Genomic DNA, 19,226 nt, shown 5'->3' on the forward strand with positions numbered 1-19,226 from the left:
CTTACACAGTGTGCAAAGCAGATGCAGGATTTAAACGGTGCAGAAAACTAAAAACTGACCAAAATGTACTTTTTTTAATGGATAGAGCAGCGATATACAGAAGATATTTCACATTACCCATGCTTGGATGGCCTAGAAGGAAGTTTGGGGAGATTTTAATGGACGTTAGCTCAGCCCATTTCTAATTTATGATGGAAACTAGACATTTAATGATGTAATGCTTTTAATGTACTTAATCCCTGAAAGTCGATTAGAGTTCCAGGATGTCAGAATTTGGTTTCTGTATTTTGTCTGTTAATTTGACGGGTTTTATCTGTGTTTCTCAGGCTCTGATGTCGCTGTTTGTGCTGTCGTGTAAGGACGGCTGGGTGAATATTATGTATGATGGGCTGGATGCTGTGGGAGTGGACCAGCAGGTTTGCTCTTTTTTATTTTTTTCTTTATCCTCAGACATTTCACAAGCATGGGCTGGACAAAATAGCAATATCGTGTATAATATATTTACAATTTATTATTGATAAGTGGCGTCAATATCAATATTTTATTAAATAATTCATAATTGAATTCATAATCTGTCTCTTACGTGTGCTTGCTTTGGGCAGCCGGTACGGAACCACAACCCGTGGATGCTGCTATACTTCATCTCCTTCCTGCTGATCGTGAGCTTCTTTGTGCTGAACATGTTCGTGGGCGTGGTGGTGGAGAACTTCCACAAATGTCGGCAGGACCAGGAGGAGGAGGAGGCGCGCCTGCGCGAGGAGAAGAGGCGGCGGCAGCAGGAGAAAAGGCGCAGGAGTAAGGAGAATTACGGGTCTGGTCGGTAGTCTGTTTTTCTGAGCACTGCCTGCCTCCAGAGCCTGAGACAGAGAAAGAGAGAGAAAGTTAGAGAGAGAGAGAGCAAAAAAGAGACTGAGACGAAAGTCTGAGAATATCAAAGTCTGTAGATTTCGCCAATGATCTGGTGAAGGCCTTGGATTGTGATGCTCTGCAGCATGCCCTTTGCATGAGATCCCATCGCCACCAAATACTGCATGACAGATTATTAGTGGGAATTAGCATTCAGTAAAACCACTCTACAGCTCTGGAAAAAATTAAAAGACCTCTGATTCTCTGATTTTGCTATTCATAGGTATATATTTGAGTAAAATGAACATTGTGGTTTTATTCTTAAAACTGCGGACAATATTTATCCCAAATTTCAAATACAAATATTGTCATTTAAAGCTTTTATTTGCAGAAAATAAAATGAAAAATGAGAAATGGCTGAAAAGATAACAAAAAAGAGGCAGAGCTTTCAGACCTCAAATAATGTGAAGAAAACAAATATTCATATTCATAAAGTTGTAGGAGTTTAGAAATCAATATTTGGTGGAATAACCCTGGTTTTTAATCAAAGTTTTCATGCATCTTGGCATGTTCTCCTCCACCAGTCTTACACACTGCTTTTGGATAACTTTATGCCACTATTGGTTCAAAAATTCAAGCAGTTCAGTTTGGTTTGATGGCTTGTGATCATCCATCTTCCTCTTGATTATATTCCAGAGGTTTTCAATTTGGTAAAATAAAAAAAAAACTTTTTTTTTTTCTAGAGCTGTATGATCCGCAGACTCTTCACTTTGAGAGCAGTTGAATCCAAAGGGAGCTCATTCATTTGTCTTAGATTTCTAAAAGCCTTGGATATAAAACACGACTTTAAACTGTGTATTAGCAAGAACTATGACACGATACACCATACATTGATACGCAATTCAATATATTCCGATATATTGCAATACTAAAAGCAAGGCAATATGTTGCGATTGATTGCAACACGTTATCATATTACTAAACTCTGAGTAAATAAAAGTTTATTTTGTATGGAATTAAAACAGTTGGATTTAACAACACAAGAGTATAACACTGTTATCTAGTGTTCTCTATTGCATTATTTTTGCTGTTTGATGCACTGACAGTGAGACCAAATTCAGCGCAACACCTGAAAGGCAACATACAGAACTGCCAATAATCTACAAACCAATCAGTGTGAAGTTTAGAGAAACACAGCCACGTAGGTGATGATGACAGAGGATGGGAAAGTGTTGGTTTATATACAGAAGCATCACAGACACGCCCACACATGGAAACAACTGCGGAATAAACGAGTGCAAGTGGATTCATACCTTAAGCAATACATTGCCTTCACACACACACACACACACACACACACACACAGCAGGGCTATCTGACTAATGATCTCTAACATTAAAGCTGACAGTTTTATCCCCCTCTCTTACACTCTTCCTGTGGGTCATTGATTCAGTTAGTGTATTAGTGGTGCTGCATCTGTAGCTACACTGCCGGTCACAAGCTTTAGAGCACACCAATTTTTCCAGTTTTTGGTGCCATTTAAGCACTTCCAAGTCCAGTGAATAAACTGGAATTGTAGCAGTAAATTTAAAGTGCTTTTGAATGAAAAACAAACTAAAACTACTGCTGAGTGATATGATCTCAAATGAAGATTACTAACGTAACAAATGTTTTACATTTTACCTCGATTGCTACCAATGAATGGCAGACACGGCATTTATCTTTGTTTTATGCTGCTTATAAGCTGCACAGTTGGCTCAATGTTGCATTTATGTTGCAGGCACTTGGCTATGAATCTATAGTATGTTTTAAAGCAGAATGTACATGGATGGACACGATAGGGAAAGTATTTAATTTAGAATTTAAACAAAAATGTTAATGTGAAACTTATATATTATATAGATGTATTACACACAAAGTGATCTATTTTAAGTGTTTATTTCTTTTATTGTTGATGATTATGACTTACAGTCAATGAAAACCCAAAAATCATAGTTTTAGAAAATTATATTATATTATTATATAATTATATAAGACCAATTGGTATCTTCGGCAGTGTGGGCAGTGTGCCAAGTCCTCCTGAAAATGACATCTGAAATGACATGTCTCTCCAAACCATCACTGATTGTGGAAACCTAGCCCTCAGGCAGTTTGGACTGTGTGTCTCTCCACTCTTCCTCCAGACTCTGCTCCCTCAATTTACAAATGAATTGCAAAATTTACTGATGATCAGTGATGGTTTGGAGAGACATGTCTGTCATCTGCTGGTGTCGATCCACTGTGTTTTATTATCAAGTCTAAAGTCTGTGCAGTTTTGTTTTCCCACAAAATCTTAAAGCACTCCATGCTTCCCTCTGCAGCTGACAACTTTTATGGAGATACAGATTTCATTTTCCAGCAGGACTTTGGCACACTGCCAAAAGTACCAATTGGTCTTAAATAATATAGTATTCTAACTTTCTGAGACACTGATTTTGGGGTTTTCATTGGTTGTAAGCCATTAATCATCAACAATAAAAGAAATGAACAATTAAAATTAAGATCACTCTGTGTGTAATACATCTATATAATATATGAGTTTCACCTTTTAGACTGAATTACTGAAATAAGTTTTTTTTTACTTTTTAATGATATTTAATTATATTTATATTTAGATGTATTCTTAATCCCCTGCTGTAGGATGTTCTGTGTGTATAAATACACTGCTATTGAGGCACTGGTTATTGTGTTTCTGGCTAAAATGTGGTAACGTTTATTCCTATCAAAACAAACATAATCTTAACATGATCTTAATAAGTCAACAAACACAGATTTATTTCTGAGTTTATAGGTACATATGTTGTTAGTTGGATTCACCTGACCATTACAACCCACCTTAATTTTACATTTAGGCCCCATATGTAGTGTACAGCTTACATGGGGCCCATGTTTATACCCTCCTTGTCCCATCACTGATTGAAGATACAGGTGTGACATTAAGAAAATCAGTGATTGTAAAGATGGCAAAAAAAGAAAAGCATACTTACCTGAACTGTGCTCAAAATTGGGTGTTAAAACATTTGACTGCTACTGTTTAATACTATAGAATTTCCACTTAAATTGAATTACAGTCTATCTGATTTCTTCCTAAAATCTCACACATACCACATCCACCCGGTTCGTTTTTCACCCGTACCCTGAGAGCACTCTTTTAGACTGAGGACTGTGGGGTAAAGTGCCTTTGGCTCTTCACCCGTGCCAGCATTTTGGCACCTCAGGAACGCAATCTCTCCTCAGTCAAAGTGCATTCTTATGACAGCCCCCGATGATGAGGACTTAAAAAAAAGCTGGAACTCTCCCTGAAAGAATAAGTGATTTATGAGCAGCTGTCAGCTTCTTCTGACAGCACAGGAACACAGCGCAGGATGTACAGGAAGTTGGGCACCAACTGCTTGAAGAAGTGCTCTTCAGTCTATAGCTGATTTATCCTTCACCCCCGCCATCATATTTCACCTCAACTGTATGGAGGAGTTAGCTGGTGTGGGAGATTTGAGGGCAGACTGGTGTTGTATTTGGTGGGGATCTGGTTGGATTCTTAGACTGCATGTGCATCTTTATACGCCGAGAACACAGTTGATCTTAGCCTCTCTCTATTTGGTATTTGGTAAGATGTTACCAGTAAACATGCTTTGTATGGCAGACTCAGAAAGATGGATTCAGCGATTGTCTGGGTTTCAAAAGTGTCAAATTAAAGTAATTTAATACAGAAATACTAGAAATACACTTGAAATACACTATATGTTCAAATATGTGTGGGCACCTATTCTAATGAATGCATTCAGCTATTTAAGTTGCACATCACTGCTGACTAGAGCTGGGTATTGTCATCATTATTCTGCCCATCCAAAGCAGCTGGTTTACACATTAGTCTTGCTCATCTACCAGCCTGGTTCTGATGGTTATGTTAGTTGAAGAGCATGGCCATGCTGGTCATGCACCTCAAACAACATTTTCTTGTTGGTTATACTGGTCAACCAGTTTGGTCACAATGGTGGTCTTGCTCAACCAAAATGGTTTGGCTGGTCCTGCTGATCATACTTGTGAACCAAAATGTCATACTGATCAACCAGCTTAGTTACGATTTAAAATATTACGATTTGAGCATCTCATACATAAAATCTAAGTAAAAAATATTGCGTTTTTGACCATCAGTATTGGAAAACATAATGGGCACTATCATACCCCCTATGCAAGGCATATTGCGATGCTCATTGCTATCATACACCTCGCGAAAGGTATATGTTCATGCCTTGTGCCTGCACCATTTAAAGGGCAGTTTCCTCTGCTGAAAAGCGTACAAACGCTGCACTGTTAAAATAGCAATCTGCTAAACCCACACCTGGGTCTTAAGGGAAATTTCAAGTGACATGCTTATTAAGGGAATAAGTACATGCCTTTTGTGTGTTTCAAGCTGCACAAAGTGTACTTTTCCTGTCGTTATGATAGCAAAGACATATTCATACACCCTAAATCAAGTAACATGGTGTGTGGTTGACAGCTTGCCTATAGATCTCTAAAATAGGCCCAATATATTGATACTTCCATAAATCAGTATTATACACAACTTGTTTATTCTCTAAAGTATTACCTGTAGTAAATATTACCAATAGAATAGAACCCTCTGGAGCACACAAAAATGAACCTATAGGCACTGTGCTTAATGCCAGACTTTGGCAGTGGAGCAGTGAAGCTGTGTTTTCTGGAATAATGGTGCTCCATCTAATAATTTTAATGCTATCAAATCCTCACGGCAATGTCCCAACACTTTAGCAGAAAGTGTTTAATGCACAGTAGAGACAGTAACTACAACAAAAGTAGGATTAACTCTTTTTAAATACCTTTGATTTCTGAAGAGATAATGAATGATCAGGTGTCCCAACACTTTTGTCCATATAGTGTATTATGTTATTAAAAGAGCTGTAAGCTTTGCTCTCAGTTGTTGTTTGGAATCGTTCACACACAGCCAAAGATTGTCATGTTTACACGGCCAAAATACAGCATGCTCCTCTGAACAGCATGATTATGGAGGCACTGTACTGCAGGAGATGGATCTGGGTTCAGAAGGGCTGTTTGATCTTCTGTATAATGATATTTTATGTTTTTATAATGTAGATACACACATTATACAGTTCTTACAGGGTGATGCTGTAAAACAGTCTGTTCTGTCCTTCTGTGCTGTAGAATTCTCCTCTCGTGCTCAGTGCCTCTTGCTTGTTGCTCACTGCTGTAGCTGTACTGCATGTAATACGGCATTGACCCCATTATGCATATGTGTGTGTCTGTCTGTCTGTCTGTCTGTGTGTCAACGTGTGGAACAGAGGCGCAAAAGATACCCTACTACGCATACTACTCCCCAATCCGGCTGTATATCCACACACTGTGCTCCAACCACTACCTGGACCTCTTCATCACCTTCATCATCTGCATCAATGTGGTCACCATGTCCATAGAGCACTACGACCAGCCCCAGGTGAGTGCACCAAAATGCACTGTTTTTGTCAGAAACAAAACCTAAACAAAATAAAATAATGCAGAATACAAAGTAGAAAACATTGTTTTTTTATATTTTCAGTTATTTTTTTCACTTTTTTTAATTAAATAGCTTTTAAAAGAAAGAAAAACAATTACAAACCTACATTTGGGTTCTTCCAACAAATATTCATTTTTACCTTTCTCCATTTTCATAAACATTTTTATTTTGATTAATTTGATATTTGTTTGTTGTGTCAGTCAATAAAAAGATTAATCGGATTTATCACAACTATATTTTTGTTCTACACATTTGTTCTTCTTCTCTAGAATTAAGCTTTTAATAATGGATCTTTAAGTGTAAATAAAATAATGAATGTAAGATTAGCAAAATGGAATTATATTTATATAAGTGGTGTCACTTATAAATATAATTGTATTAATCACAGCAATATTCTGGAATATTCAGTGTTAAAAATTAAATTGGGAGGTGTAATAAGATATGAGATTTATTAGATTCAATCTATATTTCACCATAAATAAAATGTAATATAGCTCTATTTTCTGAACTTGAGAATAGCCACAGTGTGTTTACATTATTAAATAAAAAAGTAATAGAAAAAGTGACACTTATACTTCCTTATGAAGGTGCTTACAACACCAAAAGGGAGAAAATAGCATTGATATATGGTTATTTGTTGGAGGCCCTCAATTTCAAAATATTTACACTGAACATTTTTACATCCCAGCTGGTTGTGATTTGCTTATGTAATCAAAAATGTCAAAGAAAAGAAAAAAATGGCCAAGCACAGAAAAGCATTTTTTGCTATATTTAACCAAATAATTTGTTGTCAAATATAATGTGCATTGCTAAACCACTAGTACATTTTTTATGTGCTATTTTGTGTTTGACTTTATTAAACAGTCATTAGCCTTGTTTTATTTCTTTACAGTATCTAGAAGAAGCTTTAAAGTACTGCAACTACGTCTTCACCATCTTCTTCATCTTAGAGGCTATTCTCAAACTCGTGGCCTTTGGGATCCGAAGATTCTTCAAAGACAGGTACAGTAGTAAGGGCTTCAGAGTGTCACATGTAGGGGGTGTGCCATATTTTATCGTTTGTTTAATCTATTTTAATACTGCATATATGGAGATATTTGGAGTGCATTATTAGTTATTATTATAATAAAATTACATTTTCATTTTGTTGCAGTAGTGTATTCTTGAAATATTTTTTTTTTTTATTTAGTGTTTTGTCACATCTCGAAGAGTATCACTATCGCAAAAATACCATGAAATATCATGATATTATTTTAGGGCCATATCAAATGGAGCATTTCCTGATTATAAATGTGATGGTTTTCTTACATTTTAAACATAAGATCCTGATTAAAAAAAAATCAGTTCCAGATTGTTTTTTGCTGGTAGTCGATTTCACATGTGTCAGGTGGGGTGCAGGAAGGACTAGGAGGCGGACGCAAATGCAAACTACAAAAACATTTATTAACAAAAATAAACACAAAATAAACATAGAAAAAACAAAAGAAACCAGGACTGAGGAAACACAAGCGAAAACACAGAACACTGACAGACGTGGAACGTACAAGGACCGACACAGGAACAGGAAACACACAGGCTATAAATAAACACGGGAAGAGGAAACACTTGGGGTTAGGGGGCGGGGCTACAAATGAACACAGGTGAGGGCAATGAAACACTAAGGAACACGGGTCACGGGGGGAACATTGTCTAAAAAGTATTTAAAATTTAATTAAAATCCGTATTATCATTATAATAAATCCGTTATAAGCCTCTTATAAAAGCCTTATGTTAAATTGTTACCCAAAATATTATTACCTTTGTATGTGTTGAATTTTTGGTTATTTTGTACAGAACAGTTTATGGTTTTATCATATTTAAAGTGAATATCCACATCTGTCTTTCCAAAACATATTTAACCACCAAAACTCCTCCAGTACCACCAAAACAGTCTGCTTAACCAGAGATGTGTTTGACTACAGAGAGTAAATTCATGTGGTCAAACCCTTTATCAGGATACAATCCAGATACTAGTACTCTGAAATTACCAGGTGTAAACTGGGTCTTAGATGGTCCAGAAACGCTTGTTTTTTTTCAGTTTTTTATAATCATTTATGTAAATTAAATATAAGCATTAAACATTAATGAGAGGATTAAAGAGGATGGAATGGATTGTCTTGGACTTTTTTTATACCCAATGTTAGCCTTGTTTAAATGTCACTTGTATTACTGCCACTATAGAGTTTAAACATCCAGGGTTAAACAGTATTTCTAACAGTGATGTTTTAGTACATTGGCTCTCCTTCGCCCTGTAGACAGCTGAACACGTTTTACAATGTCCTCCTGATTAGTTTACACATCAGTATGGGGGCTGCACACTTCAGACACTCATTACCAACACAAACCGGCTTATTCTAAAGGTCACTCTAGTGAGATCTGCAGGGAAACTTGTCGGCCTGTGCATCCTCAGTGCCGTTTCCTTTATTCTGGCCTCTCCCTGAGGAAGAAAGTGGGCATTGTAAAGGCTTATGCTTTCAGCTACACTGCGGCAGTGCATTGTTTCACTGTTGAGCTTCTGTACACCAAGTCCAAGCCCAAACAGATAAAAGTAAATGTGGATTAAAAATCAAAGTGGCATCCTGCAGAGTTACTGGCTGTTCCTGTCCTCTTATATCTGCATTACAATGCTTTACACTGATTGTGAGAGAGATGACAATTACATTATTGTTTTTAGCTTCAAAATTGAAGGTTTGGAACAGTATCACAGGATTGCTCCTGTCGACGTTCTGAACACACTCTGTCTCTCTGATCATTTAACACAACTGTGCGATTAAATCATGTTTTAATTGCTTGTGCATAATGCATGAAATTGTGATGTGTCTTGTTGGGTGATGGATCGGCTGTTGGGTTAATCATTTGTTTCAATTATGCCGAACGTCACAGAATGAGGAAAGTCATGATTGCCCCAGTTTATCACTTAATCCCACATTAGCTGAGCTTAATGTATATGGCCAGATGTAACTCTCCTTATGCTGCTATATTTATGGCTGTTGGTAGACTATGGTAGTCTAATTTATTACTATGGTGTTGGTACCAACAACACTATTATGACCATCTAGCAACCACATCCGGTACCATAGCAACCTCCTCGCTAAAAAGGTTTTACCCCAGATAGCAGAAGCCTAGTAACCAAGCAACTCTCTACCAACCACTAACTGACTCCATAGTGAGCACCTAGCTACCAACACTGCAGCACCCATCTAGAAACAACCTAACAGCCAATCGTTTTTACAAAAAAACATCTAGCAACCAATTAGCAACACTATAGCAACCGCCCAGCAACATCCTAACAAAAATTAGCAACTTATAAAATATAAGACATCTAGTGACCCTATAACACCTTAGCAACCACCTTGGATACTGTAGCAACCACTTAGCAACCACCTACCTACAACCTAACAATCAGTAGGCAACTCTTTAGCAAAACACTAAAAAACATTTTAAAACATTAAAAAAACTTTTACCCCACTAAGCAACAGCCTAGCAACAGCCTAGCAACTGTTCTGAAGTAGGACATTAAGCCGAGCTTAATGTATATGGCCAGATGTAACTCTCCTTGTGGCTAAGTTCTTCTTGTTCCGGCTTCTTCTCATTTTTCTTAAAGATTTTGAGAAATTTACACCAACTGGTGACTGTTCAGTTTTATTGTGCAATTCAGACTTCTACAGACCTTTGGATCAAACATGTGGTTTCTGTGGTGCAACTTAAATGTCTGGGATTTTTTTCCCCATAGGAATCAACATAAAAACACCATAGAAACCACCTGCTATACAGTAACAACCCAGAAGTAACCACTTACACTACACTAAAAAAACACAAAGCAACTCCATATGAGCATCTAGCAACAACCCTAGCAGCATTACTGCAGCCATTTATCTATCAACCACTTACAAACACCATAGCAATAAATTAGACTACCATAGCAACCACCTAGTAAAAACCTAGCAACACCCCATCAAACATTAAACAACTTCCTAGTAAGCACCTAAGAGCACTAGTATGCCCATCTAGCAACCACATCCGGTACCATAGCAACCTCCTCACTAAAACAGTTTTACCCCACATAGCGACAGCCTAGTAACCAAGCAACACCCTACCAACCACTAATCAACTCCATTGTGTGTACCTAGCTACCAACACTGTAGCACCCATCTAGAAACACCTTATCAGTATTACACAAATATCTACCAACCAATTAGCAACACTATAGCAACCACCTAGCAACATCCTAACAACAACTTAGCAACTCCATATTGTGCACCTAGTAAACACTATAACACCAGTCAAGAAACAGGCTATCAACAACCACTTAAGAACAACTTAGCAGCCACCTTGAACATTGTGGCAACCACCTAGCAATATCTTAACATCCAGTAGGCAACTCTTTAGCAAAACACCAGAAAAAAAACAGTTTCACCCCACTTAGCAACAGCCTAGCAACTGTCCTGGAGTAAGGACCCATTTTTCTCATTTTCGCCATGTAAGCATTTGTACACAGCTTGTATTGTACAGTATGTGCTGATATGTGTACAATATGCAGCACTGTATATAAAATACGCTGTGCTGTTTCCTGGCAGGTGGAACCAGCTGGACTTGGCCATCGTGCTTCTCTCCATCATGGGCATCACCCTGGAGGAGATCAAGATGAACGCCGCCCTTCCAATAAACCCCACCATCATCCGCATCATGAGGGTCCTGAGAATAGCCAGAGGTACTCCAGCGTTATAACCGTCAGCAGAGAATTCCTATATATCATCATTTACAGGACGTGCAAATAGAGTTGCAGAACTGCTGAGGTGCTGTGATTCACATTCTGCTGATGTTTACAGTGCTGAAGCTTCTGAAGATGGCCAAGGGCATGAGAGCATTGCTGGACACTGTGATGCAGGCTCTTCCACAGGTGAGCATACACTGTGTTTTGGTTGGATGGTTTGTGTGAGGCTGTTGGCTTAGATCTTTTGTCTTTGTACTTATTTGGTGTGTTTTTTGGGATAAAACTAGGTGACGCTTTAGACTTTTAGACTTTAGTTTACATTTTACATTTTAGACATTTTACAGGCTGTCAGAGGACAGACATGAACTAACCTATTAAATGATTCTCAACAACATGTCAATAGAGATTTATCTACCTTTCAACAACATAATATATATATATATAATATAATATAATGCTACCTTCATCTAAGTATTTGTAGTGTATATATATATATATATATATATATATATAGAGATATATATGGATCAACATGGATAAATTATATTTTGTCAATCAAAGTAAAGTAAAATATATATCAGCAAAATATCAACTGACTATTAACTAACTTGACTGTCTTATGTCAGTTTGCTGATAGTCTGCAAAGTGTTTAAAAGTGTCCTTCTGTATACACAGTACAGAGAAGGAGGTTAATCATACCAATTTGATTAATCAAATTACTTTTTACGTTTTAATGCAATTTTCAAAGTGAAATAATCATGATTGCACATCGTTCCATATAAAACCTGTCAGAGGAAATGTCAGTTTAGATAAGCTTGTGTTATATATATTTAAAGAAAATCAAGAATATTGTTTTTACAATTTCACCCAGCCCTAATAAAATAAAATAAAGTTTACCAGGAACATAAAATGATTTGAAATGTGTGTAATGTAAAAAATAGTGTGCAATGCACGTGCTATACAACAGGCCAGATGTCTTGGCATGGATTTGCGGTTCCTATGTATTTCCTATAGATTTTGAGGTTTCTAATGGTGTCTAGTGATAATCCATCCCATTCAACTCAAACATTCCTGCAGATGTTTCAGTAGGGTTGCTGCTAGAAGTTTAAATAGCAAGTCAAATAGCATCCCACACTTTTTCAATGAAGGATGGTATAGCATATATGTCTCCAAAGAACTATAGGAAGAGCATTGTCCTACAGTGCACTGGAGTGTTGGTTCAGAAGAAGTAGGGCCACTGTTTGCAGGACCTTATTAACGTAACACTGGGTTGTCAATCAAATCAAATCAAATTTATTTGTATAGCACTTTTTACAACTGGTGTTGGCAAAAAGCAGCTTTACAGAAACATGATCACAGGACAAGGAATCAGGCAAGACATTAAACATAGAAAATACACAATACAGAACCCCCAGTGGGCGCGTAATAAAATGTGTCTGTAATAAAAAGAAAAGGTGATCTGACATCAAGAAATTGATTGTGACAACAAACCGCTTATACTGCCGCTGACTATGGTGCATCCACACGCATATATTTGTTGATCGTCTTCACTAAGGTAATAGCAGAATGGCATCTTCAGTGAAATGTCACACTTTTGTCTTTAGCCAATATTGTGTAGCTCAAGTGTGTATCTGTGTGTGTACTGTGTGTGTGTGTTCTGTGAGTAATAAAGAACACAGAGCAGGCACCACAGAGCTGGGTGTTGTAGTGTGTGATTGATTTTTTAATAATACAGTATGTGATCATGTGTTCTGGTCTTTTTTAGGTGGGGAATCTGGGCTTGCTGTTTATGCTCCTCTTCTTCATCTATGCTGCACTCGGTGTGGAGCTCTTCGGGAAACTGGGTCAGTGCTGCATTCCTCTACTGTGCTCGAGCTTTCTTCTCTCAGCATCACTGCCTGCACTCCGCACCGCCTGCCATTTTTGGTTTGAGGTCGGAGATGTTTAGATTCAGTCCTTAAGGGCAACTTTCCGTGCTGCAAAACTGGATCTCTCTCTAAACTACAGTAGTGCTTTGTTATAAGAGGGAAAAGCTAAATTAGCTTTGTGGCTCTTTAGAGAATTGAGCGAGCTTACCCCTGTGACAGCAGCTTATTTTTATGAGAAGTAGCCCCTGGGCTCAAGCAGACATTTCTGTGTCAAGCAGCTCCCTGTGTGAGGCTTGTCTTATCAGAGGAATGATGGGATTAAGCTCCGTCTTGAAGGACGTGCACTCTAATTGCTTTCATTCGCCTTTAACTTTGAAATCAATGCTAATTATTGAGGCAGACGCTTCTGAGGGCAGCGTCCCATTTGTCCTTTAAAAGATACAACGAATCATCTTCGCATTATGCGTCTGCTTTCTACAGCAGCCTCAGTGGATAATTGGTGTTTTTTGAAATGCTTTTCTGCTTGAATTCTGCTTGTGCCTGACTGACGATTGTTGACGTTCACCATTGAATTGCAGATTGCATTAAACAGCCGTGTGAAGGACTGAGTCGACACGCCACATTCGAGAACTTCGGAATGGCCTTTCTGACCCTCTTCCGAGTTTCAACTGGGGACAATTGGAACGGCATAATGAAGGTACTGTAAGACTGAATATTAAAGCTGGGAAATAACACAGCACAGAAAACACATTACAAAATAGGATGATGTACAAAATATTAATGTCATTATGTGCTGGTTAACTGTGAATTTACTACTTATTACTGGTCACTGATCACCACAACGCGTACACAGGTCAAGTCAAGTCAAGTAGTTTTACTGTCAGTACTGCATATCGTTGCTGTCCTATGAAAAACACTTATCTCCATTTCGATTTTTAGTTTACTACATAATTTGAACAGACAAACTGTCCCTTACACTGTGCCAAAATTTCTTGATGAACGGACCAATAGAAACTCTTCAAAATGACCTGAAATAAAAAAAAAACTTTCATTGACTTCCATTGAAAGTTTTTTTCTCTCTCCTGTTTTGAAGATAAGTGTTTTTCATTGGACAGCGATAGTATGTACAAGACATACAGAGAATTGAAATTGTGTTACTCTTCTTCCCAAAGTTACAACAATCGCATCAAGATAAGATATAAATATAAAAAGAATGAGATACACTAAATGTACAATATAACAAGATCACAGATATAGACATACATGAAACAAGAGACACAAGACAATAGTGCAATAGTGATGGGGGGGGATAAGAGTGAATGACAGTACCATTGTAAACAGAACAGAACCCGTATGAACATCAGTGCAAATATAATGTACAAAAGCTTAAGGCTGATAAAGTGAAAGAGTGCGTAAAGTTATTTAAATGTCACAGTTGTAGGGGGAATTGTAGGTATGACAGGTGGAGAACTATTATTATTATCAGTATACAGTATCTCACCAAAGTGAGTACACCCCTCACATTTTTGTACTTATTTCCATGAAACATCACTGCTGCGTGAACTTGGCCATTGTGCTGTATCTCAGTTCTAGGGTGTTAGCAGTCTTCTTATAGCCTGGGCCATCTTTGTAGTGAGCAACAATTCTGTTTCTCACATTTTACTATGAAGTGCCATACTTAATATCCAGTGGCCAGTATAAGAGAATTGTGATCAGTATAAGAGAATTGTGCCCATATTGCAAAATGTATCACTTCTGCTCCTCATTCACACCTGAAACCTTGTGACATCGGCGAGTCACATGACACCGGGGAGGGAAAACGGCTAATTGGGCACAATTTGGTCATTTTCGCTTTAGGCTGCACTCACTTTTGCTGCCAGTGGTTTGTTTAGACATTAATAAATGTGTGTTGCGTTATTTACACTGTTATACTGTAGCTGTACACTGACTACTTTACATTGTATCGAAGTGTCATATATTCAGTGTTGTTACATGAAAATATATAATAAAATATATAGAAAAATGTGAGGTGTTTGATGTATTGTTACATGCCTTTTGCGTCTGCAGTATAGTTGTTTAATTTCTTACAAACACTGTGTAATAATACATTTCTGAAGAATTACTCTAAATAATTATCAAATGAAATCTTAACCTTCACTTTAATTTTCTGGTACATTTTATACAGTTTATTTGATGTGTATTTTTTGTTAATCTTAAGTATTTCTTTAAGCTAGGTTTTGAAGAGCAAAAGACAGAGTATTTTGATAATAACAGACCACACTGAGGAAACATCTTCCTCTAATCTTATAGTTTTGAAGATTTATATTTTCTAGTTTTTATATAAATTGACTTTGTATATTTTTATATATTTCTTGACATTTAAGTCTAGACAGAGTTATTTTATCTTGTCTTATAATTAATAGTCATGTTGGGTTTTCTGCAGGACACTCTGAGGGAGTGCATTCCTGCAGATAACTGCCTGAGCTACCTGCCCCTGGTCTCTCCACTCTACTTCGTCACCTTCGTGCTGATGGCCCAGTTTGTGCTGGTGAACGTGGTGGTGGCTGTGCTGATGAAGCATCTGGAGGAGAGCAATAAGGAGGCCAAGGAGGAAGCTGAGATGGACAGTGACACTGAAATGGACAAGGAGATCCAGAATGCTACTGATGACTCAGGAGAGAGTTCTGGTGGACCAGAGGAAAGGGAGACATACGTGGGTCCGAGGCCTGACTCACCCGGACAAGTAAGTTAGAGCAGCTTATTTTCTTAAATAAATCATATAGTTCTTTACGTTTTATCAGAAGGAATAACTATGAATGGACTAATTCAAATGCTCCTAAATAACAAAATAGTTGAGATATCAGACATAAAAATAACAAATATATATATAGATAATAATAATACTCATTGAATTTACACAGTACAGAAATTAAGAATTTAACAGGTAATGTGTAATCAGTTAACTGTGTAAGTGCAAAACATGCAACATACTGTAAATCTATACAACAAAACAGGAGGACATAAATGATTATATTTTATATATAAGTGTATTATGTGTTCAGTGCAAAGTCTAGGTGCTGTCCTAGTTAGCAGTGCATGCAACAGATTTTGTTGTTGTGTAAATGGAGTGCTCTAATCTTAAGGAAAGCTGTGCAGGGTCATATAAAGGTCACATTAAAAGGATAACAGGAGAAAACTAAAGAAAAACGACAGGCTGTAAATGGGATTTGGGATATATCTATCTGAATTCTGACCGTTGTATAAATCCAAGAGTTAAAGATCACATCAAGTTGCTCTGAGTGGTCCAGCAGGCTAAGCGCTGCCACTATGATCAGGTTCGAATCCTGTTCATGCAGCTTGCCATCAGCTGCCGGAGCCCTGAGAGAGCACAATTGGCCTTGCTCTCTCTGGGTGGGTAGATGGCACTCTTTCCCCTCATCACTGCAAAGGGTGATTTCAATCAGCATAAGGCATCTGTGAGCTGATATATCAGAACTGAGTCACTGTGCAGCAGCAGTTTGAAAAGAAGTGGTGGCTGACTTCACATGTATCGGAGGAGTCATGTGCTAGTCTTCACCCTCCTGGTGTAATTGGCCATGTAAATTGGGAAGAAAATTGACCCTTCTTCTGTGAAGTGCTGAGGTGACCCCACATAATGCCTGCGTACTGAAGGGTTATATATGGATAGTGAGCTTCTGTAGGGGGGCTGGGACTGTTTTCTGTCAAGGTGCTGCTTCAGTGAGCCGGTGAATGAGTCTGCTATAAGAGCTTACTTGTGTGGATATGTGTGTAAGGGGAGGAATGGGGAAGGGGGGGGTGTCTTTATGTACCTGGACAGATGGGTAAACGAGAATATCCCTCACACAGGATGAAGAAAGGCAAGGTACTCAGGAGAATTTCCTCTCTCCGCGGAAGATGTCCGTGTCCAGAATGCACTCGCTACCCAACGACAGCTACATGTTCCGGCCGGTGAGGCCTGCCAGCGCACCGTACCCACTGCAGGAGCTGGAGCCAAATCAAGGATACCCTGAATTAGGTACTCTTTTTTTTAACCAGACAAAAGTTCATAACCTAGATTTTCGTCTTTAAGAATCGAAAATTGTACATACATTTGTGTTAACCCAGTGAAAACCTAATGGAAGTGAATGACCCATTAACTTTCCATATAGGCTCGGTGACCTCGATCCACTCCCAGCCATGTGAGGGTCATTCCCTGCTCCAGGTCCCTGGTGTTCCTCCTCCTCCCCAGTTTAACGTCTGCATGCCCAGGATCCCTCCTCCCATGCCTTCCCCCACGCATAGCATAGGCAGGCCTCTGCGTAGGCAGGTACAGTAGCTGCACCACTTTTTTTGCACATTACTTCATTCTCAAATAATTAGCTTTAAATGAAAAAATGCTGCAAAACAGGGATCTAAAATGCATCAGGACATTGTGATGCATTGATCTGAAGGTGGTGATTCTATTACACTACTGGTCATAGGTTTTAAAACACCCCTAATTTTTCTGTTTTATTCAAATTTAAGCATGTTACATTTGTGTATCATTAGAGAAACAGACCAGACGTTTACAGACATAAAAGGCAAAAAGGGATTCAATGGAGTTCACAAGAGGAATTAAGCTAAAGCAGATTTGTGAACCAAGTTAACCAGGGTCAAAAAACAGAAAACCAAACAACCAAACCAAAAGTAACAAAACCAAAAGGAGAGACCAGTTTTACAATAGAATAGAATACACATAATGAAAGCAGACAGATATTTAATGCTCATTGTGCAATGACAGGAGTTGGCAATACTTTGCAAAGATACAGGGTCTAAATACACAGAAGGTAATGAGACAGATTAATTGAATCAGTACTCAGGGGATAATGATCATAGAAAGCGTAATTCATTGGTGTGAGGCAGGTGAGCCCTCAGACAGTAGGGGATTATGGGAATTGTAGTTGTTCTGATGAATGAAAGCAGATGGGAGGTCAGAATGCAAAAAGCTATGCCAATAAGGCCAGAGAATAACCTAAAATGGTGCAAAGACCAGTATTCTTAAGTGGTACAAAGTAAAACAGTAAAGAGCCGGAGCTAAAAAAAAAAAAAAAAAGGGGGAAATAAATGTTACAACTAATTTATACCAAAGAAGAAATTATGCAAATAATTTGAAATATATATTTATATATTTATATGTATAAAAGCAGTGTTGTGACAGACTGTGTTATTGCACACTCTACTGCAGTATTTACACTATATTGCATGTCTGGATTTATCTTATTAAGAGTAGAAAAAAATTGTAAACATAGAACCCAGCCTTATATCTCTTCAATATGGAAATAAAGTCAGATTGTGGTCAAGTAGGTTTCCTACACCATCAGAAGACTCCTGGAAACTGGAGAAAAGTGAGGAAGTCTAGTATAGGAAGACGCCTGAGAAGAGGATGGAAAAAGACCTGGTGTTGTGCCAAAATCTGACTCCCTTCATGTACAGGCATCTGATGCAGCGGAGGGGGCAGATTGGACCAATTATGCTGGTGATTTCTGTATCTACTGTAACTGTAGATTAACCCTTATTTAATCAGAGGGGAATCAGTTATCCCTTTCCTGCTGTGTGACATGCATGCACTTAGAAGGTGTCAGATGCTGGTGGAGAGGCAGAAATTGGCACCTGGAAAGGCAACTTGCCAAATTGATGGCATTCCCATACCCGACGCATTTTGTTCTACAGACCAATCAGAGTTAAGTATAGGGAGATGCAGCTTACACAAATGGCGATGACAAAAGAAAGCATAGTTCTTTAGCCTGCTCAATCACTAAACTGCAATATAAAACAGGACTTTCTGGTGTGAAAATGAAAGAATAAAATTATTAACTAAAAAAGCAGTCTGGTTTGAGTCACAGAACACTGCCAATGGACTACTAAAAAACATTTTGGGTGTTTAAAAATGTTTGACCAGTAGTGTATATAGTGTATAATAGTGTATATACAGTGTACATATGGAATGCTATAATTAATTAAATTAATTGGTTATAATAATAAGTGAATAAATAATAGCAATAATTTACACATTACAAGTCATTTGGCTGTATCGAAATCTGCCAAAAATGTAAAGTGGTATTTTTAGCAATAAATGTAATATTTTTTAATCCAGCTACACCATAGTTAAATCAGAGACTTAATCAAAATGAAACATTCTGAACTTTTTTTT

General features: G+C 37.8%; 1 protein-coding gene across 3 annotated transcripts in view; it reads left to right on the forward strand.

The window, feature by feature from the left end:
• The window catches only part of cacna1ha (calcium channel, voltage-dependent, T type, alpha 1H subunit a), an 87,445-nt gene that overhangs the window by 62,716 nt on the left and 5,503 nt on the right, over positions 1-19,226 (forward strand). Inside the window, exons 22-32 of one of the 3 annotated variants that reach the window (XM_022683349.2) lie at positions 327-416; positions 603-816; positions 6,204-6,355; positions 7,308-7,417; positions 11,032-11,165; positions 11,284-11,354; positions 12,934-13,012; positions 13,615-13,733; positions 15,480-15,779; positions 16,904-17,072; positions 17,206-17,363. In XM_022683349.2, coding sequence (XP_022539070.2) covers positions 327-416; positions 603-816; positions 6,204-6,355; positions 7,308-7,417; positions 11,032-11,165; positions 11,284-11,354; positions 12,934-13,012; positions 13,615-13,733; positions 15,480-15,779; positions 16,904-17,072; positions 17,206-17,363 — 1,596 coding nt within the window. The remainder of the gene's footprint in view (positions 1-326; positions 417-602; positions 817-6,203; positions 6,356-7,307; positions 7,418-11,031; positions 11,166-11,283; positions 11,355-12,933; positions 13,013-13,614; positions 13,734-15,479; positions 15,780-16,903; positions 17,073-17,205; positions 17,364-19,226) is intronic. The other 2 variants (XM_007247849.4, XM_022683350.2) reach the window with 2 other exon arrangements.

Source organism: Astyanax mexicanus, chromosome 3, assembly GCF_023375975.1.
Source record: "Astyanax mexicanus isolate ESR-SI-001 chromosome 3, AstMex3_surface, whole genome shotgun sequence".
In the NCBI taxonomy this organism is placed as follows: Eukaryota; Metazoa; Chordata; class Actinopteri; order Characiformes; family Acestrorhamphidae; genus Astyanax; species Astyanax mexicanus.